The sequence below is a fragment of the Rhinatrema bivittatum genome, chromosome 1 (genome assembly GCF_901001135.1).
Source record: "Rhinatrema bivittatum chromosome 1, aRhiBiv1.1, whole genome shotgun sequence".
Taxonomy (NCBI): domain Eukaryota; kingdom Metazoa; phylum Chordata; class Amphibia; order Gymnophiona; family Rhinatrematidae; genus Rhinatrema; species Rhinatrema bivittatum.
The window spans coordinates 8,963,547-8,989,879 of record NC_042615.1 but is presented as its reverse complement, the minus strand read 5'-3'; the positions used below and the strand labels follow the sequence as shown (position 1 = coordinate 8,989,879).

Genomic DNA, 26,333 nt, shown 5'->3' with positions numbered 1-26,333 from the left:
ACAGCACAATGAAGGGGGAACATTGCAAGCAGAAAGACTAGCACCAAGACACTGAGGAAACATGAGAGTGGCAAGAACACCACAAGGGGTAGAGTCGTCTGATGTCTTGTACATGGCAGCAAAGCAGAGGTGCCAAAAGCTGATAAGGGCAAGACAGGCTGGCACAGTGGAGGTAGTTAGGTCCCTCTGGTGTTGATAGGGGCATGACAGACATTCACAGTGGAGGAAGTCAGGTCCCTGTGGTAGGGATGTGCAGTAGGGACGGATTCGTCCAATTCGGTATTCGTATTAAATAACACCAAACTTTTAGCAGAGTTAGAAAAACTAGACATGACTTATAACACTCACCAAATAGTATTTATTATGATATAATGTTACAGTATTTTTGATGGCACCTGTTTAAGAATTAGAATTCTAGTCAGTTTATTCAATATGGGGTAGATTTTTAAAAACAGTGTGATCGCGTACTTTTGTTTGCGCAGCAGGCGCAAACAAAAGTACGCTGGATTTTAAAAGATACGCGCATAGCCGCGCGTATCCTCTAAAATCCTGGATCGGCGCGTGCAAGGCTGCTGATTTTGGGCAGCCGGCGCGTGCCGAGCCGCGCAGCCTGCCTCCGTTCCCTCCGAGGCCGCTCCGAAATCGGAGCGGCCTCCGAGGGAACTCTCTTTCGCCCTCCCCTCACCTTCCCCTCCCTTCCTCTACCTACCCCCCCCCCCGGCCCTATCTAAACCCCCCCCCCCTTACCTTTGTCCCTAGATTTACGCCTGCGAGAAGCAGATGTAAATCTACGCGCGCCTGGGCCACGCCCCCGGTCCTGCCCCCGAAACACAGCGTCATCGGGTCCCGCCCCCTGACACGCCCCCGACACGCCCCTTCCAAAAATCCCGGGACCTACGCGCGTCCCGGGGCTCTGCGCGCACCGGTGGCCTATGGAAAATAGGCCACTGGTGCGCAAGGCCCTGCTCGCGTAAATCTGGGCGGATTTACGCAAGCAAGGCTTTTAAAATCCGCTCGTATAGTTTTTGTGCCTTATTGTGAACCCTTGTGATGGCACCCGCTTAACGAAAAGATTTTAAATAAATAAATAAATAAATTGGAAGTAGCTACTGGGATTTTAGATGCCAGAATATAGTTTATTAATGTACTGCACCATTCACTAGTACCACTCTGGTAATCACTATCTGTCACACACACAATCAGTCTGTCGACTTGAGTGTACTTCAGTGCTTAGCAAGCATTGCCAAGCAGCATTAGCAACTTGCCAGTGGTACAAACTGTACTGACTATCTATCCTTCACATGTGTACAAAAATGCTTTTTTCATACTCAGTGTATATGTGTGCATTGCAGACTGATTCTTTATGCACATACAAAAAAAGTCTCAGAGAGGAGATACTGGAAAGGCTGGCAAGACTGCTCTTCTGTTCACTGCAATCTCTGTCTGAAATCTGCAAATAAGCAACACACTGCAGAGCCAGAGAGAAATAAAATCATTGCTATTCACTGCTTTTCTGTCTCCACTTCCCTGCCCCAGTAAACAGACAGAGCACAGCACACCTGTCTTTCCCTCACAAAACTGCAGCAGTGAAGGTAACAAAGTACTTTGCCAAAATTTCTCTCTCTTATTTTCATGAACTTTTAGAAATCATCTTGTACTCAAAAAGAGCTTCAAAAAAAAGACAACCCTTCCCTCTGAAATCCAACAGAGAAAACTGAATTTATTTGCACATGCTAAGACCTTTCAATGGGAGGACAACAATTTCAATTCATCAAGGTACCAGTTAAAAGCTAGTTAAAAAAAAAGTTCCACCTTTATTGGTTCTCTATTCTGTCTTTTTGCCTACTTCTCTGCCTCTGCTCTAGGCAGGCTACTACCTCACTGGCTTTGCTTGGTTGCTACACTTACCTTTGGATGAAAAACAGCTGTCTCCTGCTGCATGTTTACATGGTTATATCACACAACAGAGAGATCACACATTCACAATGGGGCGGATTTTCAGAGCCCTGCTCGCGTAAATCCGCCCAAAACCGGGCGGATTTACGCGAGCAGGGCCCTGCGCGCCGGGAAGCCTATTTTACATAGGCCTCCCGGCGCGCGCAGAGCCCCGGGACTCGCGTAAGTCCCGGGGTTCTCGGAGGGGGGCGTGTCGGGGGCGGGCCCGGTCGTCGCGGCGTTCCGGGGGCGTGTCGGCAGCGTTTTGGGGGCGGGTATGGGGGCGTGGCTACGGCCCGGGGGCGTGGCCGCGCCCTCCGTACCCGCCCCCAGGTCGCGGCCCGGCGCACAGCAGGCCCGCTGGCGCGCGGGGATTTACGTCTCCCTCCGGGAGGCGTAAATCCCCCGACAAAGGTAAGGGGGGGTGTAGACAGGGCCGGGTGGGTGGGTTAGGTAGGGGAAGGGAGGGTAAGGTGAGGGGAGGGCAAAGGAAAGTTCCCTCCGAGGCCGCTCCGATTTCGGAGCGGCCTTGGAGGGAACGGGGGGAGGCAGCGCGGCTCGGCGCGCGCAGGCTATACAAAATCGATAGTCTTGCGCGCGCCGATCCAGGATTTTAGTGGATACGCGCGGCTCCGCGCGTATCTACTAAAATCCAGCCTACTTTTGCTTGAGTCTGATGCGCAAGCAAAAGTAGGCTGATCGCGCTTCTTTTAAAATCTACCCCAATGTGTATAAACATTTATTGAACATCATAACACACTCACCTATGTAGACACTTTAAAAACTAAACCAGCACACTCATACAATCAACCATACCCATTACTTACTTAAAAACATCTTGCACATGGATTAAACAATGTACATAGATTACAAATCATTTATTACCAGAGACTAAGATTGCACATTCCCAAAAGATCAATCCAGATCATAAATTTCTTGACATAGATCTAAATATTTATATACATTGTGAATGTGTGATCTCTCTGTTGTGTGATATAACTATAAGTAAATCAGGGAGTATTGATAATTGTCACCCTCTGTGTTAATTTACCGCACTTTTACATGGGCCATAGATATAAATTGATACAAAAGTTGTGTTTATTTTTATGAGCAATCTCCATTCATTTCAGAGGGACACAAATGAAACAAAAGTGGTCTCATTCATTGCATTTTACCTTTATGTTTCAATGACTATACATCCTTAGTCTTGCAGACCTACATCTGACCTTCCTCCATTCATGCACATGTATAACATGTATAATATGTATAACATGTATAAAATGTATAACATGTATAATATATGGTCTCATTCATTGCATTTTACCTTTATGTTTCAATTACTATACATCCTTAGTCTTGCAGACCTACATCTGACCTTCCTCCATTCATGCACATGTATAACATGTATAACATGTATAACATGTATAACATGCATAATATGTATAATATATGGTCTCATTCATTGCATTTTACCTTTATGTTTCAATGACCACACATCCTTAGTCTTGCAGACCTACCTCTGACCTTCCTCCATTCATGCACATGTATAACATGTATAATATGTATAATATGTATAACATGTATAACATGTATAATATATGGTCTCATTCATTGCATTTTACCTTTATGTTTCAATGACCACACATCCTTAGTCTTGCAGACCTACCTCTGACCTTCCTCCATTCATGCACATGTATAACATGTATAACATGTATAATATATGGTCTCATTCATTGCATTTTACCTTTATGTTTCAATGACCATACATCCTTAGTCTTGCAGACCTACCTCTGACCTTCCTCCATTCATGCACATGTATAACATGTATAATATGTATAATATGTATAACATGTATAACATGTATAATATATGGTCTCATTCATTGCATTTTACCTTTATGTTTCAATGACTATACATCCTTAGTCTTGCAGACCTACCTCTGACCTTCCTCCATTCATGCACATGTATAACATGTATACCATGTATAACATGTATAACATGTATAATATATGGTCTCATTCATTGTATTTTACCTTTATGTTTCAATGACTATACATCCTTAGTCTTGCAGACCTACCTCTGACCTTCCTCCATTCATGCACATGTATAACATGTATACCATGTATAACATGTATAATATGTATAAAATATGGTCTCATTCATTGCATTTTACCTTTATGTTTCAATGACTATACATCCTTAGTCTTGCAGACCTACCTCTGACCTTCCTCCATTCATGCACATGTATAACATGTATAATATGTACAAAATGTATAATATATGGTCTCATTCATTGCATTTTACCTTTATGTTTCAATGACTATACATCCTTAGTCTTGCAGACCTACCTCTGACCTTCCTCCATTCATGCACATGTATAACATGTATAATATGTATAATATATGGTCTCATTCATTGCATTTTACCTTTATGTTTCAATGACTATACATCCTTAGTCTTGCAGACCTACCTCTGACCTTCCTCCATTCATGCACATGTATAACATGTATAACATGTATAATATGTATAATATGTATAATATATTCTCTCATTCATTGCATTTTACCTTTATGTTTCAATGACTATACATCCTTAGTCTTGCAGACCTACCTCTGACCTTCCTCCATTCATGCACATGTATAACATGTATAATATGTATAACATGTATAATATGTATATATGTATAATGGGGTAGATTTTCAAACCGCTCGATTTGGCCTACTTTTGCTGGCGCATCAGGCGCAAGCAAAAGTAGGGATCGGCGCGCGCAAGGCTATGGATTCTGTATAGCCGGCGCGCGCCAAGCCGCGCAGCCTACCTCCGTTACCTCCGAGGCCGCTCGGAAATCGGAGCGGCCTCGGAGGGAACTTTCTTTTGCCCTCCCCTCACCTTCCCCTCCCTTCCCCTACCTAACCCACCCGCCCGGCCCTGTCTAAACCCCATCCTTACCTTTGTCGGGGGATTTACGCCTCCCGGAAGGAGGTGTAAATCCCTGCGCGCCAGCGGGCTGCTAGCGTGCCGGGACGCGACCTGGGGGCGGGTCCGGAGGGCGTGGCCACGCCCCCGGACCGCCCCGGGCCATAGCCACGCCCCCGTGCCCGCCCCCGGAACGCTCCCGACACGCCCCGAAAATGCTGCGCGCTTCGGTCCCGCCCCCGACACGCCCCCGACACGCCCCCCTCCGAAATCCCCGGGACTTACGCGAGTCCCGGGGCTCTGCGCGCGCCGGTAGGCCTATGTAAAATAGGCTCACCAGCGTGCAGGGCCCTACTCGCCTAAATCCGCCCGGATTTGGGCGGATTTAGGCGAGCAGGGCTCTTAAAATCCGCCCCAATATGTATAATATATGGTCTCATTCATTGCATTTTACCTTTGTTTCAATGACTATACATCCTTAGTCTTGCAGACCTACCTCTGACCTTCCTCCATTCATGCACAGGTATAACATGTATACATGTATAATATGTATAATATATGGTCTCATTCATTGCATTTTACCTTTGTTTCAATGACTATACATCCTTAGTCTTGCAGACCTACCTCTGATCTTCCTCCATTCATGCACATGTATAACATGTATAATATATGGTCTCATTCATTGCATTTTACCTTTATGTTTCAATGACTATACATCCTTAGTCTTGCAGACCTACCTCTGACCTTCCTCCATTCATGCACATGTTTAACATGTATAACGTGTATAACATGTATAATATGTATAACATGTATAATATGTATAATATATGGTCTCATTCATTGCATTTTACCTTTATGTTTCAATGACTATACATCCTTAGTCTTGCAGACCTACATCTGATCTTTCTCCATTCATGCACATGTATACATGTATAACATGTATATGGTCTCATTCATTGCATTTCACCTATATGTTTCAATGACTATACATCCTTAGTCTTGCAGACCTACCTCTGACCTTCCTCCATTCATGCACATGTATAACATAATTTAAAGGGTCGGGGGTGGGTTTTAGGGGGTTTTAGTGTGCCGGCTCACGATTTTAATGATTTTCACGATACTTTACACACCCAAACGGCAACAATACGATTCCCTCCCCCTCCCAGCTGAAATCGATCGTTTAGATGATCGAGGACATGATTCACATCTCTAGTTTCAATGACTATACATCCTTAGTCTTGCAGACCTACCTCTGACCTTCCTCCATTCATGCACATGTATAACATGTATAATAAATGGTCTCATTCATTGCATTTTACCTTTATGTTTCAATGACTATACATCCTTAGTCTTGCAGACCTACCTCTGACCTTCCTCCATTCATGCACATGTATAACATGTATAATATGTATAACATGTATAGCATGTATAATATGTATAATATGTATAATATGTATAATATATGGTCTCATTCATTGCATTTTACCTTTATGTTTCAATGACTATACATCCTTAGTCTTGCAGACCTACCTCTGACCTTCCTCCATTCATGCACATGTATAACATGTACAACATGTATAACATGTATAATATGTATAAAATATGGTCTCATTCATTGCATTTTACCTTTATGTTTCAATGACTATACATCCTTAGTCTTGCAGACCTACCTCTGACCTTCCTCCATTCATGCACATGTATAACATGTACAACATGTATAACATGTATAATATGTATAAAATATGGTCTCATTCATTGCATTTTACCTTTATGTTTCAATGACTATACATCCTTAGTCTTGCAGACCTACCTCTGACCTTCCTCCATTCATGCACATGTATAACATGTATAACATGTATAACATGTATAACATGCATAATATGTATAATATATGGTCTCATTCATTGCATTTTACCTTTGTTTCAATGAGTATACATCCTTAGTCTTGCAGACCTACCTCTGACCTTTATCCATTCATGCACATGTATACATGTATCACATGTATAAAATATGGTCTCATTCATTGCATTTTACCTTTATGTTTCAATGACTATACATCCTTAGTCTTGCAGACTTACCTCTGACCTTCCTCCATTCATGCACATGTATAACATGTATAACATGTATAATATATGGTCTCATTCATTGCATTTTACCTTTATGTTTCAATGAGTATACATCCTTAGTCTTGCAGACCTACCTCTGACCTTCCTCCATTCATGCACATGTATACATGTATAACATGTATACCATGTATAACATGTATAATATATGGTCTCATTCATTGCATTTTACCTTTATGTTTCAATGACTATACATCCTTAGTCTTGCAGACTTACCTCTGACCTTCCTCCATTCATGCACATGTATAACATGTATAACATATATAATATATGGTCTCATTCATTGCATTTTACCTTTATGTTTCAATGAGTATACATCCTTAGTCTTGCAGACCTACCTCTGACCTTCCTCCATTCATGCACATGTATACATGTATAACATGTATACCATGTATACCATGTATAATATATGGTCTCATTCATTGCATTTTACCTTTATGTTTCAATGACTATACATCCTTAGTCTTGCAGACTTACCTCTGACCTTCCTCCATTCACGCACATGTATAACATGTATAATATGTATAACATGTATAATATATGGTCTCATTCATTGCATTTTACCTATATGTTTCAATGAGTATACATCCTTAGTCTTGCAGACCTACCTCTGACCTTCCTCCATTCATGCACATGTATACATGTATAACATGTATACCATGTATACCATGTATAATATATGGTCTCATTCATTGCATTTTACCTTTATGTTTCAATGACTATACATCCTTAGTCTTGCAGACTTACCTCTGACCTTCCTCCATTCACGCACATGTATAACATGTATAATATGTATAACATGTATAATATATGGTCTCATTCATTGCATTTTACCTTTATGTTTCAATGAGTATACATCCTTAGTCTTGCAGACCTACCTCTGACCTTCCTCCATTCATGCACATGTATACATGTATAACATGTATACCATGTATACCATGTATAATATATGGTCTCATTCATTGCATTTTACCTTTATGTTTCAATGACTATACATCCTTAGTCTTGCAGACTTACCTCTGACCTTCCTCCATTCACGCACATGTATAACATGTATAATATGTATAACATGTATAATATATGGTCTCATTCATTGCATTTTACCTATATGTTTCAATGACCACACATCCTTAGTCTTGCAGACCTACCTCTGACCTTCCTCCAGTCACGCACATGTATAACATGTATAACATGTATAATGGGGCGGATTTTCAGAGCCCTGCTCGCGTAAATCCGCCCAAAACCGGGCGGATTTACGCGAGCAGGGCCCTGCGCGCCGGGAAGCCTATTTTACATAGGCCTCCCCGCGCGCGCAGAGCCCCGGGACTCGCGTAAGTCCCGGGGTTCTCGGAGGGGGGCGTGTCGGGGGGCGGGCCCGGTCGTCGCGGCGTTCCGGGGGCATGTCGGCAGCGTTTTGGGGGCGGGTACGGGGGCGTGGCTACGGCCCGGGGGCGTGGCCGCGCCCTCCGTACCCGCCCCCAGGTCGCGGCCCGGCGCGCAGCAGGCCCGCTGGCGCGCGGGGATTTACGTCTCCCTCCGGGAGGCGTAAATCCCCCGACAAAGGTAAGGGGGGGGTGTAGACAGGGCCGGGTGGGTGGGTTAGGTAGGGGAAGGGAGGGTAAGGTGAGGGGAGGGCAAAGGAAAGTTCCCTCCGAGGCCGCTCCGATTTCGGAGCGGCCTTGGAGGGAACGGGGGGAGGCAGCGCGGCTCGGCGCGCGCAGGCTATACAAAATCGATAGCCTTGCGCGCGCCGATCCAGGATTTTAGTGGATACGCGCGGCTCCGCGCGTATCTACTAAAATCCAGCGTACTTTTGCTTGAGTCTGATGCGCAAGCAAAAGTAGGCTGATCGCGCTTCTTTTAAAATCTACCCCAATATGTATAACATGCATAACATGTATAACATGCATAACATGTATAACATGTTGCACCTTCCTTCATGGCCTTAGCTACATTTTCCTCCAATTTTGTCTTTGGTGTCCCATCTTCCCTGTTTCTTTCAGACTTTCTAGGTTTTCTTCCATGTCCTAATCATTCTGATACCTCTTTTTGCCCTTCCTTTTTCAGCCACCTCTTTTGAAAACCAGACTAGTCTGTTCTTCCTCTTACTTTTATTTACCTTCATATCAAAGACTTGCCGCCCTTACCATAGCTTCTAGTTCACCTGGATCCTCACTGCCTCCCCACCCCTCCAGTGCCTTGCTAAGGTATTCCCACATCTTAACAAATTTGGTATGTAGAAATGCAGGATCTTGACCTTTGTTGTGACTCCTCTCTTCCTTTGCTCTTATATTAAGCCATACTATCTGGTGATCATTGGATGTCAGCTAATATCATACACCTTGAAGTTCCAAAGTTTATATTGTACCATGACATCATGATTTTTCTTTTACCATTCTTTCACTGTTAGAGAACTTAAAGAGTAATAAAGCTTACTTCTGGCAAAGGTCTGGCTGGTCTCGTAAGGATTCCTCCCACGTAGACAACATGAGGCAGAGTTGGTCTTGGGAACTCTAGGGCAACATCAGTACATAGCATCCAAAGGCTGGATCCATGGACCAGATCATACATGGACTTCTCTGGTACCACCTTGTGCTTCCACATTATTCTTTCATATTTTGGGAGAACTACAAAATAAACTCCTAATCTGGAAACCAAGTAAATGACAGTATTTTTAATTCTTTCCAAGAGATTCATATGGTCAGTAAGTAGTGAATTAAACTCTGGAACATAAGCCAGTGGAGCTGGGGCACCAACCTCTGCTGGGTACCAAAGGCCAGTTGAGAACACAGCATATTTAACTCCAAGAAGATGAGCTATAACAAAGCCACACATCTCATTAGGATCCACTAGGAGAAGATCAAAGTTCTGCTGTTTAAGTTGATGCATCAGCTCCTGATTTCCAACCATCATGTCACAGTTCATGGAATAGTGATCCAGAATGTCAAAGAACTCTATTGCTGTCAACCTACCAGAGAAAATATTCTGCATTTTGGACTGTAGGAAGTTATCAGAGGTGCTGCTGTTGAAGATTCCCGGGTACCGCTGTAGCTTGTAGTGACTTGATAGAGGCACATCCCTGCCCTCAGACACCAAGAACACTGTTTCATGGCCTTGTTCTTGTAAAGCAGATGCCAAAGTCTTGAAAATATATAGATGGCTTTCAAACATGATTGGCGGCACAACTATAATTTTGGCAGCATTTGTAATTCCAAAAGTACCCATGAAGAGTATGAAAGGAAGCACATAAGAGGTCATGGCTGCAATCAGAAACACAAAATTACCAATGAATTATGGGTGTGAACTTATTTATTGACCTTACACATTCTGTTACTTACAGAAGACCTGAAAATCGATGACTTTACATTCATTCCTGACCTTAGACATGCTATCTCTGACACATAGATGACCCAGTGAGTGATGAATGTGTGCATGCATTGTTGACCTTACACATACTTTCTCTGACCCATGGAGGACTTATTGAGCAATAAGTGTATGCTCATTGATGGTCTTCAAAATGCTATCTCTGACAGACAATCCAATGAGTACAGAGATTGTGCTCATTGCTGGCTTTACACATACATTCTTCTTACATACAGAGAACCCGATGACTGATGACTCATTACACATGGTTCCTGATAGCTATGAGCAAGTGACAATGTAGGCTCATTTCTGTGTCTCACTTCTGCTGCTGTCTTCCTGATTAGAAATTAAGAGGCACATATTCAAAAACATTTGGCTGGCTAACTCAGAAGTTACAAACCAATGCAAAAAATAACCACCATGGAATGTAATAATATTAACAAAAGCAAATTAACATCATTCCTCAATCTTCCTGAAATGAACACAAAATATCAAAGATATCTACATCCTAACATGCATCTTGTATACAAAAAAATTTTTTGTAATAGTTTTAAATAATTTCAAATCAAATTTTTATGGAAGAGATTGATATAGCATGAAGACTGTTACCATCCCAGTACTCAATGCCCCACAGTTCAGTAGATCATGAATCACCAATCACCTTCCTCATTGTAATGTCCATGTTTTTATTGAGAAATTTTGTTTTTATTGATTCCTAGTGAATTGTGCAAAAGTAGCACTCCTACATTAACCTAATATCAGTTCATAAAATAACAATATTCTGGCATCAAGTTTAAAAGACGGTATCAAAACATGAGCTTAGAAACACCAGCATCAAAACATAATAGCTTACTGCCCTCCCAACAAGGCCACGTTTTTTTAGATTTATATGCTCTGTACAGCAACACCATTTGGAATGATTGAAGAATTAAATTGGGCAGCTTTAGTATAGGAACTTTGTTTAATATAAGATCTTTTGGCTGCAATCAAAAACTCAAAATTACTAATGAATTATGGGTGTGAACTTATTTATTGACCTTACACATTCTGTTACTTACAGATGACCTACCCTTGGGAGGCATTGTGCCTGGAGCAGTTCCAGAGAGCAATTCAGCTTGCGTAGCGGAGGTAGTGTGTCAGCCTTCTGCTTCGAGAAAACGTCTTCAAACTCGGCATACTGGGTAGGCAAACCAGATAGGGTGGTAGACTTCAAGACAGAGACGGCTGGAGATACTTGATGTAGACATGTCTTCTGGCAATTGGAAACCCACTGCACCAATTGCAGGGAATGCCAATCGAACTGGGGTTCATGGGACTGGAGCCAGGGCAGCCCCAGAATGACTGGATGTGTAGAGCATTTTAACACATAGAAGGACATCTACTCCTCATGGAGAGTGCCCACAGTAAGAAGAACGGGCACTGTTCGATGGGTGATGAGCTCTGGAAGATGTTCTCCTTGGATGGAGGCAATATGAAGGCTCACCTCTAATAACTGAAGAGGAATGTTCAGAAGCTTGACGATGTCATCCATGATGAAGCTTCCACTTGCCCCTTTATTGACAAGAGCAGTGGTGGCGAAGGAGTGGGACCCAATGCCCAGAGAGACTGGAAGCAGGAGTTGAGGGCTGGTGACAGTAGCGCCTAAGCTCGGGACCCCCACCGGGCTCAGGAGTTGCAGTTTTCCGGATGGACCAGACAGAACTGCAGAAGATGTCTGGAGGCACCACAGTAAAGACAAAGACATTCCTTCCTCCAACGAAGACGTTCAGTCAGAGACAGTTGCCCAAGGTTCACCTCCATGGATTCCACCATGGGAAGAGGTGGTGGTGATGGAGTCTTGGCTGGACATGCATGGGGCATGGAGTAGGAGAGCGAGAGGCCTTTACTTCTAGGCACCATTGCCGGAGGCAATGGTCGATCCTCCCAGTGAGGGAAATCGGGTCCTCTAGAGACGTGGGAGTCTCATGGATGGAGTGTTCATCTTTGAGAGCCCTGGAGAAACCATCTAGGAAGATGGCTTGCAGAAAATCTTCTTTCCACCAGAGCTCGGTAGCCAGGGTCCTGAATTTCACCATATACTCTGAGAGGGTCCGTGACCATTGATGGAGGAGGAGTAGATTTTGGCTGGCTACAGCTTGGCAGCCTGGGTCTCCGAAGGTCTGCTTGAAGAGAGCAACAAACTCGGATAACTTGGAAAGCAGGGGATCAGAGTGTTCTCACAATGGAGAGGCCCCTGCAAGAGCCTTCCCTTCTAGGCAGGAAAGGATGAAGGTCGCTTTGGTAGTTTCCTTCAGGAACAAGGAGGGTTGCAGTGCAAATTGCATGAAGCACTGGTTGAGGAAGCCAAGACAAGAGTGTGGGTCCCCATTGTATTTAGGAGGTGCAGGGAGCGCCAACGATCTTTGGGTAGCATAGAGGCCAATAGGCCCACGGGATTGGCCAGAGCTGTATCTCATAGCTGGGAATGAAGCTCTTCCACCGAAGAGGCTAACGATTCCAAAGCTTGGTGAAATTATTTGACTGTTGCGGCCAAACCCGGTAGGGCCCTGGAGGTGGGAGACTCCGCCGAGTCCACGGCCTTGGCAATCTTTTGCGCTTGGAGGTGGACCCTTGTCCTGGAGCAGTGTGGAATGGCTCCCTGTAGGGACCAGGAAGCACCTGCCCCCAGGGGGCAGAGCACAAGAGGGGACAGAGGCTAGGATGAGCTTCACCACTGAAAGCCTGCGGTCCCCCCGGGCTGTTTGGACTTAGATGGGCCTTGCAGGGTTTCCTATAGAAGTGGTAGAGAGGCATGCCCATGAGCAGCAAGGCAGCATGGACACTCACTAGGCTGTAGGCCTGGAGGATTTGGGAAGTCCAGTACAGCGTAGGCTATGACAAGGCAAGGGACAAAGCCAGAATCAAGAGATGTGGTCAATGGCAGCCGGGGTCAGGTTCTGTGGATCAGACCAAGGAGTGTCAGCCAAGGCAGAGGTCAGATACCAGGAGTCAGTCCGAGAGTAGTCAATGAAGCAGGGGTCAGGTTCCAGGGGTCAGATGAGGTCACAAGGCAGGCAGAGGTGAAGATCCAGCCAGCGAGCAGAATGGACAATGGAGCAGGCAGAGGTCAGTACCAGAGAGACAGTCTGAAGGTACTACCTGGGGAGACAGGACAGAAGGATGCTGGAACAGGAGGACGCTGGACAGGCTGGAACAGTAGGATGCTGGAACAGTAGAACACTGGAATAAGACTGGAACAAGACTGTGAATGCGGAGGCAAACTAGTACACATAAGGGTAGATTTTAAAAAAATTGCGTGATCGCGTACTTTTGTTCGCGCACCAGGCGCAAACAAATGTACGCTGGATTTTATAAGATATGTGCGTAGCCACGTGTATCTTATAAAATCCGGGGTCGGCGCGCGCAAGGGGGTGCACATTTGTGCAACCTGCACGCGCCGAGCCCAGCGTGCGCTGCCTGTTCCCTCCGAGGCCGCTCCGATTTCGGAGTGGCCTCGGAGGGAACTTTCCTTCGCCCTCCCCCCACCTTCCCCTCCCTTCCCCTACCTAACCCACCCCCCTGGCCCTATCTAAACCCCCCCCCCTTACCTTTATTCCACGATTTACGCCTGCGAAAAGCAGACGTAAATCTGCGTGCGCCAGCGGGCTGCTGGCGCGCCATTACCCAACCCGAGGGCTGGTCCGGAGGCCTCGACCACATCTCCGGGCCGGCACCACGCCCCCGGGCTCGCCCCCGCAACGCCGCGTCACGCCCCCGAAATGCCGCGTCATTTTAGACGCGCCCCCGACACGCCCCGACATGCCCCTTTTAGAAAGCCCCGGGACTTACGCGCGTCCCGGGGCTCTGCGCGTGCCGGCGGCCTATGCAAAATAGGCGTGCCGGCGCGGGAGGGCCCTGCGCGCGTAAATCCGGCCGGATTTACACGCGCAGGGCATTTAAAATCTGCCCCATACAGTGCCCACCCAATTGCCAAGGCAAGGAAGTGCAGGCAGGAACTTCCTTATGTAGCATGTTCAATCAGGGCATGCCGTGGTGCTAGGACCCGCCCCTAGCCCTACAAGAGGCTGGGCGGTCCGCGCGCGCGCAAGTACGCAGGGGCATGGTCAACATCACCGAGAAAGCGTGAGGCCTGATGCGCAGTGGAAGGCCCGGGAACTGCCGCCGCGGGACACCGAGGCCTGGAGGAGCTCGCGGCTGCCGCTGGGGAAGCCAACCCATGACCTGCAGAGGAGCTAGCGAGGTGAGCAGGCCCATGTGCGGGCTGGGCGTGGACGGGGCGTGCAACAATTGTGGAGCGTTAAGTAACGGGATGGTAACAGCCTTCATGCTATATGAAACCATCAATCTCTTCCATAAAAATTTGATTTGAAATTATTTTAAAAAGTTACAAAAAATCTTTTTTGGTGTACAAGATGCATGTCAGGATGTAGATATCTGATATTTTCTATTCATTTTGGGAAGATTGAGGGATGATATTAATTCACTTTTGTTAACTCAGAAGTTAGCCAGCTAAATGAATATTTGAACACTTATCCAGCTAAATACTCACCAGCTAATAAGATAGCCAGCTAGAATTTTGCCAACTAACTGGGAGATGCATCAAGCTGTGGTAGTGCTCTAATGCGTTTATTAAACAGCATATATCACGCGATATCGCACGATATATGTGATATTTTGCATCTCCCCGCCTATTTACTCTTCCCTATTACAATGACCTTCCTCACTTCTGAATTGCATGCTTGAATAATGCAAATGCATGCAAAGAGGGTCATACTAGCAATCTGATGCAAATACTTTATTGCTACCAACCAAGAAGGTAGTCAGCTGCAATAAAATATTTACACTTATTTGAAATGTGGTAAAATGTGAGCTGGGAGGGCCGGCCCCCCTAAAAAAAACAAAACAAGGCTCAATAAAAGGTTGAGTAAGGGGTCAGGGCCGATAAAGGCTCAACCCAGGACTGCCATTCGAGGCAGCCCCACCTGCCCAGAAATAAAATAAGTGCCCATGCAGCAACATCCTCCCATACCTTCTCCCCCTCCCAAGTACTCTAAATGAAATATAAGGTTCTAGGGGTCCCCTTTGTACCCCCCGTCCACCCCCCCCAAGTTGCTCAAAAAATATAAGTTGCGTCAGGCACCCCTTGCACCCCAAACCCCTCCCCACAAAGTAGGGATGTGAATCGTTTTTTGACGATTTAAAATATCGTCCGATATATTTTAAATCGTCAAAAATCGTTAGGGCCACGATACAATACCAATTCCCCCGATTTATCGTTAAAAAATCATAAATCGGGGGAAGGGGGAGGGCAGGAAAACCGGCACACTAAAACCCCCTAAAACCCACCCCCGACCCTTTAAATTAAATCCCCCACCCTCCCGAACCCCCCCGACAAATGCTTTAAATTACCTGGGGATCCAGCGGTGGTCCAGATCGGCGGCGGTCCGGAACGGCCCCCTCAATTGAATCCTGTTGTCTTCAGCCGGCGCCATTTTGCAAAATGGCCGCCGCAAAATGGCGGCAGCCATAGACAAAAATGATTCGACGCAGGAGGTCGTTCCGGACCCCCGCTGGACTTTTGGCAAGTCTTCTGGGGGTCAGGAGGCCCCTCCAAGCTGGCCAAAAGTTTCTGGGAGTCCAGCGGGGTTCAGGAAGCGATTTCTTGCCGCGAATCGTTTTCCGTACGGAAAATGGCGCCGGCAAGAGATCGACTGCAGGAGGTCGTTCAGCGGGGGTTCCGGACCGCCGCTGAACAACCTCCTGCGTCGAATCGTTTTTGTCTATGGCCGCCGCCATTTTGCGGCGGCCATTTTGCAAAATGGCGCCGGCTGAAGACAACAGGATTCAATTGAGGGGGCCGTTCCGGACCGCCGCCGTTCTGGACCACCGCTGGATCCCCAGGTAATTTAATGCATTTGGGGGGGGTTCGGGAGGGTGGGGGATTTAATTTAAAGGGTCGGGGTGGGTTTTAGGGGGTTTTAGTGTGCCGGCTCACGATTTTAATGATTTTCACGATACTTTACACACCCAAACGGCAACAATACGATTCCCTCCCCCTCCCAGCCAAAATCGATCGTTAAGACGATCGAGGACACGATTCACATCTCTACCACAAAGTGTACAAAACAAATAAGGTCTTCCAGGCCCACTCCATACCCCCTTTATCCTCCAAAGTGCTCAAAATAACCTGTAAGTTGTGCTGGGCCCCCCTTTTCACCTCCTAAGTGCCAAAAAAAAAAGATCTTCCATGCCACAACATACACTACCTCCCATCCCCCCAAAGTGCCAAAAAAAAGGTTCCAGGCACCCCTTGCAGCTTGCACCCCCCCCCCCCCCCCAAACATTTCAAAGCTGGAACAGGTCCCTCAGTGGGGCTGGGACAACCCCTCACACCCAGCTTGTCAGGTCAGCACCAGTTCCCAGAATTCAAACAGCAACAACCCTATATGAAAAGGCAGCACTGCAAATATTACACCAAGCCTTAGAAGACTAATACACCTCCTATCAGGAAAACAGAGGAAGCTGGAGGACTGCTAAAGATCCTTTCCCAGAACTCAAACAGCAACAACCCTATATGAAAAGGCAGCACTGCAAATATTACACCAAGCCTTAGAAGACTAATACACCTCCTATCAGGAAAACAGAGGAAGCTGGAGGACTGCTAAAGATCCTTTCCCAGAACTCAAACAGCAACAACCCTATATGAAAAGGCAGCACGGCAAATATTACACCAAGCCTTAGAAGACTAATACACCTCCTATCAGGAAAACAGAGGAAGCTGGAGGACTGCTAAAGATCCTTTCCCAGAACTCAAACAGCAACAATCCTATATAAAAAGGCAGCACGGCAAATATTACACCAAGCCTTAGAACACTAATACACCTCCTATCGGGAAAACAGAGCAAGCTGGAGGACTGCTACAGATCCTTTCCCAGAACTCAAACAGCAACAACCCTATATGAAAAGGCAGCACGGCAAATATTACACCAAGCCTTAGAAGACTAATACACCTCCTATCGGGAAAACAGAGCAAGCTGGAGGACTGCTACAGATCCCTTCCCAGAACTCAAACAGCAAGAACCCTATATGAAAAGGCAGCACGGCAAATATTACACCAAGCCTTAGAAGACTAATACACCTCCTATCAGGAAAACAGAGGAAGATGGAGGACTGCTAAAGATCCTTTCCCAGAACTCAAACAGCAACAACCCTATATGAAAAGGCAGCACTGCAAATATTACACCAAGCCTTAGAAGACTAATACACCTCCTATCAGGAAAACAGAGCAAGCTGGAGGACTGCTACAGATCCCTTCCCAGAACTCAAACAGCAACAACCCTATATGAAAAGGCAGCACGGCAAATATTACACCAAGCCTTAGAAGACTAATACACCTCCTATCAGGAAAACAGAGGAAGCTGGAGGACTGCTAAAGATCCTTTCCCAGAACTCAAACAGCAACAACCCTATATGAAAAGGCAGCACTGCAAATATTACACCAAGCCTTAGAACACTAATACACCTCCTATCAGGAAACAGAGGAAGCTGGAGGACTGCTAAAGATCCTTTCCCAGAACTCAAACAGCAACAACCCTATATGAAAAGGCAGCACGGCAAATATTACACCAAGCCTTAGAACACTAATACACCTCCTATCAGGAAACAGAGGAAGCTGGAGGACTGCTAAAGATCCTTTCCCAGAACTCAAACAGCAACAACCCTATATGAAAAGGCAGCACGGCAAATATTACACCAAGCCTTAGAAGACTAATACACCTCCTATCAGGAAAACAGAGGAAGCTGGAGGACTGCTACAGATCCCTTCCCAGAACTCAAACAGCAACAACCCTATATGAAAAGGCAGCACGGCAAATATTACACCATGCCTTAGAAGACTAATACACCTCCTATCAGGAAAACAGAGCAAGCTGGAGGACTGCTAAAGATCCTTTCCCAGAACTCAAACAGCAACAACCCTATATGAAAAGGCAGCACGGCAAATATTACACCAAGACTTAGAAGACTAATACACCTCCTATCAGGAAACAGAGGAAGCTGGAGGACTGCTACAGATCCCTTCCCAGAACTCAAACAGCAACAACCCTATATGAAAAGGCAGCACGGCAAATATTACACCAAGCCTTAGAAGACTAATACACCTCCTATCAGGAAAACAGAGCAAGCTGGAGGACTGCTAAAGATCCTTTCCCAGAACTCAAACAGCAAGAACCCTATATGAAAAGGCAGCACGGCAAATATTACACCAAGCCTTAGAAGACTAATACACCTCCTATCAGGAAAACAGAGCAAGCTGGAGGACTGCTACAGATCCCTTCCCAGAACTCAAACAGCAACAACCCTATATGAAAAGGCAGCACGGCAAATATTACACCAAGCCTTAGAAGACTAATACACCTCCTATCAGGAAAACAGAGGAAGCTGGAGGACTGCTAAAGATCCTTTCCCAGAACTCAAACAGCAACAACCCTATATGAAAAGGCAGCACGGCAAATATTACACCAAGCCTTAGAAGACTAATACACCTCCTATCGGGAAAACAGAGCAAGCTGGAGGACTGCTACAGATCCCTTCCCAGAACTTATATCCTAGCAAAGTATCTCACTCTGTTCACACATGCAGAACACAGATCTTCACCAAATACTAAAAGTGAGCAGAAATTAGAACTGTTGTGTAAAGCAGAGGTTGAATGAAAATGTTTGTATTGCAGAGGATAAGAAAGGATAATATAAGAAGCTCGGGGCCGGATAAGCATGGACTTATCTGGCTAAGTGTCTCTGTTTCTATTTTCAGCTGCATTTAGCAGCTGCTACTTACCCAGATAACTAAGTGGTGGGTGGGCTACCAGCTTTCCTGGCCATGGCTACTTCTCCAGCTAAGCCTATCCATCTGTTAGATATCCAGAAATATTCAGCAGCATGGCCGTGCCACTGAATAACCTAGACAAGATAGCCGGATAATGGCTGACCTCTCAATGTCCAAGCACTCTAGCCACTGGCTTCACTATTTACCAAATGGACTTGTTAAGTCATTTGTCTGAGCTAAGCACGATTCAGGAGGCTTCAAGAGTAATATCAAAATAATTTTCACTTCTTTGTACAGAAATAGAGGATGTGGGTGGAGAAAAACACAAAATTAGTTCACTTTCAAGCAAAAAGCACAGAAAAGAGCAGGAAACTGAGGAGAAAAAAGCTGGAAAGTTATGTTCACTAACGCTTGCAGACTGAGCAACAAAGTTCCAGATTTCCAAGCCGTCATGGTGAAGGCAGACTTGGATATTACTAGTATTACGGAGACAGGGCTCAGGGGCTCTCAAGAATAGCATGCAGCCATCCTGGGCTATAACCTGCTGAGGAACAAAAGACAAGCCGTCATGGTGAAGGCAGACTTGGATATTACTAGTATTACGGAGACAGGGCTCGGGGACTCTCAAGAATAGCATGCAGCCATCCTGGGCTATAACCTGCTGAGGAACAAAAGACAAGCCGTCATGGTGAAGGCAGGCTTGGATATTACTAGTATTAAGGAGACAGGGCTCGGGGACTCTCAAGAATAGCATGCAGCCATCCTGGGCTATAACCTGCTGAGGAACAAAAGACAAGCCGTCATGGTGAAGGCAGACTTGGATATTACTAGTATTACGGAGACAGGGCTCGGGGACTCTCAAGAATAGCATGCAGCCATCCTGGGCTATAACCTGCTGAGGAACAAAAGACAAGCCGTCATGGTGAAGGCAGACTTGGATATTACTAGTATTACGGAGACAGGGCTCGGGGACTCTCAAGAATAGCATGCAGCCATCCTGGGCTATAACCTGCTGAGGAACAAAAGACAAGCCGTCATGGTGAAGGCAGACTTGGATATTACTAGTATTACGGAGACAGGGCTCGGGGACTCTCAAGAATAGCATGCAGCCATCCTGGGCTAGAACCTGCTGAGGAACAAAAGACAAGCCGTCATGGTGAAGGCAGACTTGGATATTACTAGTATTACGGAGACAGGGCTCGGGGACTCTCAAGAATAGCATGCAGCCATCCTGGGCTAGAACCTGCTGAGCAACCAAAGAGATGGCCAAAGCAATATCTTAGAAATGCAGGGGGTGTGGGATAAAGAGTGGGCTGTCTTAAAAGAAGATGGTGCTTCCATTTACACTAGTGTGGCCCACAGAAGAATTGGACAGAGATTTGACTACAGATATCCAAAGGTTGGGAAACAAGGGAGAAATGCTGCTGCTTGGAGTACCCCTGCTGCAAAATCTGAAGGAGTAGAGAGATCGTGGACACCTTTCAAGGAGCTCTGCTTAGACAAATGGTGAGGGAACTCATGAGGGGAGGAGCACTACTAGACCTGGCGCTCACGAATGGAGACAGTTTCTCGAATGTCTGGGTAGGTGCCTATCTGCGACCCAGCGATCATCGGATGGTTTGCTTTGATATAGCAGTTAAGAAAAAGTCACATGATGATCAAAGTCATAGATTTCAGAAATGCAAACTTTGAAAAAATGGAGAAGTACCTTGAGGAAGAGCTAGATGGGAGAAATGGAACAACAGTGGGCTAAATCAGAAGGCGCTATCATAAAGGCAACAAATCTTTATGCAAGAAAAGTGAAAAAAAAGTAACTGGAAAGGGAAATTAATAAGATTCTCTGAAGAGGTGTTTCAAAAAATAAAAGCAAAAAGATCAGCATTCAAAAGTGCAAAACCATAAAAAGAGGCACACAGGGGTCACGTGGGGCACACAGGGGTCATTGTGAGGCACCCAGGGGTCTGCTGAAGCAGACGTGACTTGCTTTGGCTCCCGGCTCCACAACAGGAAATCAACGGCAAAATCTTGCAAACGGCTTTTAAACCCACAACCGGGATACGAGAAAGGTGGCACATGTCAATTGTCACCTACATGAATAGATCCCCAGGCATTATGACCTCTAAAAGCGGATGAAAAGAAAAAGAACGAGCAAAGCCTGCGGTGGATGGCAAGATGGCGGCGGCCTCGTGTGACGGCGAGTCCTCTCTGCAAAGCACTTTAACAGCAGCGGCGCTAAAAGAAATAATAGCGGCAACTCTAGATGAAAAACTTGCTGGAATCTCTGAAAAATTATCCGAGGTAAGAGAAGCCCTAACAGAACTAGGACCGCGTCTTGAGCAGGTTGAGGGACGAGTCTCCCTGCTCGAAGATGACTTGACGGCGCAAACGGGGAAACTGTGCATGCAGGAGGTGACCCTAAAAGAATTTCAGCTTAAACTTGATGACCTTGAAAATAGGTCTCGTAGGACAAACTTACGATTGTTAGGGCCACCCGAGAATGTGGATGAGAAAGGACTTGGAGCCTTTCTGGAGGACTGGCTGCCAGAAGCCCGGGGGGAACCTGAGCTCAAAGGAAAGATCAGTATAGAAAGGGCACATAGGGTGGGCCTCCGGAAGGAATCAGACACGAGTCCTAGGATAGCAGCAGCTAAAATCCTAAACTTTGCCCACAAGCAGAAAATATGGCTGGCTTCGAGGAAGCAGCGAGAAATTTTATATCAAGGAAATAAAATAAGAATCACACAAGATTTCTCAGCTCAGGTGTCACAACAACGGAAGGCATTCTCACCTATATGTTCCACGTTAGTGGAAAAACAAACTAAATTTGCCCTGCAATACCCAGCGACATTAAAGATCTGGTATGGAGAGAAAGGGCAATCGTTTGAAACTCTGGAGAGAGCCCAAAAATTTTTCACATCGATTACTTCAAAATGATTTCAGCAGTTAATCACTAGAGAACTTTTGGAGTTTATCAGCTATAAGCAAGGTGCTTTTAACTGGGGCATTAACTACAAGACCCGGGTATAAAAATTTACAAAGAGAGTGGCAACACCTGTAATAAAAGAATAAAATGGAAACCAACAGGGGAAATGTATATATCCCGGTACAATGATCTCCTGGCTTTTAAGCCCAACGATTAGCATAATCAGAATCCAATTGCCAGGACCTCGCTGTGAAAAATATTTCTGTCTGGCAAATATTCTGTGTTGTGGGGCGGGAACGCTCCAAATCGTGACTTCTGCATTCCTTCAATTGTGAGGGACATTAAGAAACTATAAGGGGGGTTTACTTTTATAAGGCTTAGGGCATGGGGATAGAGAGAAGTGGTGTTTTGGGATTCATGGGAGTAGGGATAGGGGGAATTCACAAAAAATATAAGGTATGTCTAAAATCTGATCTAAGCTTGCCTGACTATTTTAAGAAGTGGAAGAAGGTGGGGAAGAAGATAGGTGAACAATACCATCAAACCATTTTACTCCGTGGGGCACAGGTCAGGCTGGGAACCTGGCCCCTTTCATCTCATCGCAAAGCGCTATCCTTCAGTGTTTTCACAAGAGAAGAGCGAAATGGGTAAATATAGGATAATTTCATGGAATATAGACGGGTTGGGATCTCCCATAAAATGAAAAAAAGTCTTTCAGCATCTTCAAAGGCAAAAAGTGAATATCGCCTGCCTCCAAGAAACACACCTCACCAACAAGGAAAGTACAAAGCTCTGAAGAGAGTGAGTTTCCGAATGTTACTTTTCTCCAGCAAAAGGAAAGAAAGGTGGTGTAGCTATCCTGATCAATAAAAATATACCTCTAACTATAACTAAGGAATTTCATGACCCGGAAGGATGTTTTATCATGGGTACATTAGTGGGCAAACAACTGACACTATGCAATATATATGGCCCCAATGTGCCAGACCTTGCTTTCTTTACCAACATCATTACTTTACTACTAGCCAATGCCCAAGGCGACCTAATTGTAACAGGGGATATGAATTGTGTGCTTGACGCTCAACTGGATAAATCTCAGATCCCGAAAGGATTTCGCCAGAAAACAGAAACAGGAGTAACACGACTATGTAAACAACTAGGGCTTGTGGACCCTTGGCGTATACTGAATCCGAAGGCACGAGACTACACTCTTGTATCATGAGCATACAGTACGATGTCTAGGATAGACTACATTCTACTAGCCAATCACCTGTTTTCCAACGTGGAGACTGCAGACATAGGCTCGATTGCTATAGCAGACCACGTGCCCATATGGGTAGACATGTGGTTTTCCTTGGAACATAAAACCCGGAAATCTTGGAGACTAGCAGGTCATCTTGCCAGCGATGCAGACTTTCACAAGTATTTACAGACCAAATGGTAAGAATTTCAAGATAATAACAAACAACATCTTCCAGATCCTTCTTTATTCTGGGACACTAGTAAAGTGGTGCTCCAAGGCGAAATAATAGCATATACTATGAAAAAAAGCAAACAGCTAAATCAAACCATTTTAACACTATACTCACAATTACAACAAGCCAAAATCCAGCTGGTGACGACACCCTCCATTGATTCTAAGGCAGCATATTGGGCATGTTTAAACTCATTGAATGCACATTTACACCTTCATGCGCAAAAGTCAATCCAGACCTCGGAGCACTACTTCTATAGGCATGGCAATAAATCCAGTAGATTACTATCCTGGATGGTAGCAATTAAGAGGAAAAAATCTTACATTACCAGATTGAAAACAAAAGAAGGCACGTATGTGACCAATACAACAGAGGTACTAGATACACTGCGTCAGTTTTATGAATCTCTTTATAAGGAAGATAGAGAAGGAGACCAGAACGATGAAGAAGATTTCTTCAGAGACATATCCTTGCCTAAAATAACAGATGCACAAAAGGAATTTCTAGGTCGCCCTATCACTCCTGGTGAATTGCTTGGTGTGATAAAAACAAGCAAATGCCACAAATCAGCCGGTCCAGATGGGTTTCCCACTGAGTACTATAAGATTTTAAGTCCCAGGATCTTAGACATATTAGCTGCCTTTTACAACCAAGCGTGGCTAGGTAATGGCTTCCCATCGACTTTCAATAATGCATACATCACGGTATTACCTAAACCAGGCAAAGACCCTCTCCAAGCAGCATCATATAGACCTATATCCCTACTGAACTATGATCTAAAACTATATGCAAGGATCATGGCTATTCGTGTAGGGGTCGTATTACCATCCATCATCTCCCCACAACAGGCCGGCTTTGTAGGCGGCAGAAACGCAGGTGCTCATGAACTACACTTTGAGGCCGCACTCGAGACATCTCACCATCTTCGAGTCCCTGCCATGGCCGTGGGGTTTGACTCGGAGAAGGCTTTCGACTGAGTGTCTTGGGATTATGTGTTTTCAGTAATGGCCCGCTTCGGTTTCTCCAGTCATATTATCAAAGCCATCTCTATCCTATACAGAAATCCCAAGTCATATATCGTAACAAATGATTCCATTTCAAAGGAGTTACCAATACAAAGAGGGGCCCGACAAGGCTTCCCAATATTGGGTTGCCCATGATTGGGTTGCCCAATCATGGGCAACCCAATATTTTAACCTGGATTAACACAGGCATTGTTTACCCGCTGGTCACACTTAGGGATAAAAACAGTCCTACAAATGTTTGATCTAGAATCCACCCCACCACATCTCTATAGCTTTCAGGGACTTCAAGAAAAATATCAAATACCCCATGTAGACTTCTACGGATAGCTCCAGCTAAGAAATTTTATTACTGAAAAGCTACAAGCTACTTCATCCTCCAAGCATACATTTCAACTAATCTCTTTTCTGAAGGGACCATATGGTAAATGTACTAAATGCTCGCAGTTTTATGCAGCGATTGTGCAACTGTCTAACCTACCAGACAACCAGTACACAAAAATGGAACCAGTGGTACCTCGAAAGATCTCAGAGAAAGAGTTTAGCTCTTGCCTCCAAAAAATACCTACAACCATCGAGAATGTGGTACTGCGAGCCAAACAATTTAAATTTTATTATCAAGCTTATCACTCACAACATACTGCATTCCAAATGGGTCTCGTACAGATAGATTATGTACCAGATGCTCAGCTGTTCAACCAGACTTTTACCATAGCTTTTGGTCATGTTCAGCAGTGCAGAACTTCTGGCAATACCTCCAAACTATACCGATGAAAATGTGGGATATAACCCTATCACTGGATCCACTGATATGGTTGTTCGGTATGGTAACAACTACCAATGATGCTATGGATACTTACCAACTCCAACTCTTTCGTAAAATCACTCTCATAGCAATGCACACTATTCTCGCACAGTGAATGACTCCAAATCCTCAATTCAAACCTATTTGGAAGAACAAATTTCACCAATTGCTCCAGAGAATACCTAACAGCTCATCAAAAGTCTGCCAAGCAGAAGAAATTAAATTCCCGAATATGGTCAGGCTATGTGAAATTACTGCCTTCAGAAGCTTTAACATTCCTTATTTGGGACAAAGACGAAGCCACTTGATCTCCATACGTGGACTCTGTTTAACTAGTAATACTTGTCTTGTGTCCTGCCCTATGACACTATCTGTGTGTTTGTGTTTCTATATTTGATCTCTGATAATGGAAGTTTTCCCAAGGAATGTTGGATCTCTAGTATATACGCAATGCTGATACTAGAACCACAAAAAATCATGGCTGTAGCATATTTTCAAATGCTTATTAGCCACCCAACTAATCTACTTAATCAACAAATCTTCTTAATCCACTTAACCCACTTCATCTACCTAATCTACGTAACCTACTTAATCTACTTAATCTACTTAACTCACTTAACCCGTAACTCACACATTTTAATTCGTTTCACACGAAATCCACTTAACATACTTCATCCACCTGACTCACTTAATTCACTTAATCCATTTTATCCACTTAACCCATTTACTCCACTGAATCCAGTTGTTTACTATGACCCGCTTAGATCTCGAATTACACTAGGAAAGGGGGGAGGGGTAGCACAATTTAAGAAAGTAATAAGAAGGGGGGAGGGAGAAGAGTGGAATACTGGACACCCATTACAATAAGAACTACATTGTATAATCAATAGAGTATGAGTTAGTTAACAGTGGTTTCTCCAGAATTTAATTAATTAATTAAAAAACTTC

General features: G+C 44.8%; 1 protein-coding gene across 1 annotated transcript in view; it reads right to left on the bottom strand.

Moving 5' to 3' along the window:
- The window catches only part of LOC115078764 (2-hydroxyacylsphingosine 1-beta-galactosyltransferase-like), a 159,059-nt gene that overhangs the window by 74,763 nt on the left and 57,963 nt on the right, over nt 1-26,333 (bottom strand). The window contains exon 2 of the mRNA XM_029582082.1: nt 9,411-10,234. Coding sequence (XP_029437942.1) covers nt 9,411-10,232 — 822 coding nt within the window. The 5' untranslated portion in view covers nt 10,233-10,234. The remainder of the gene's footprint in view (nt 1-9,410; nt 10,235-26,333) is intronic.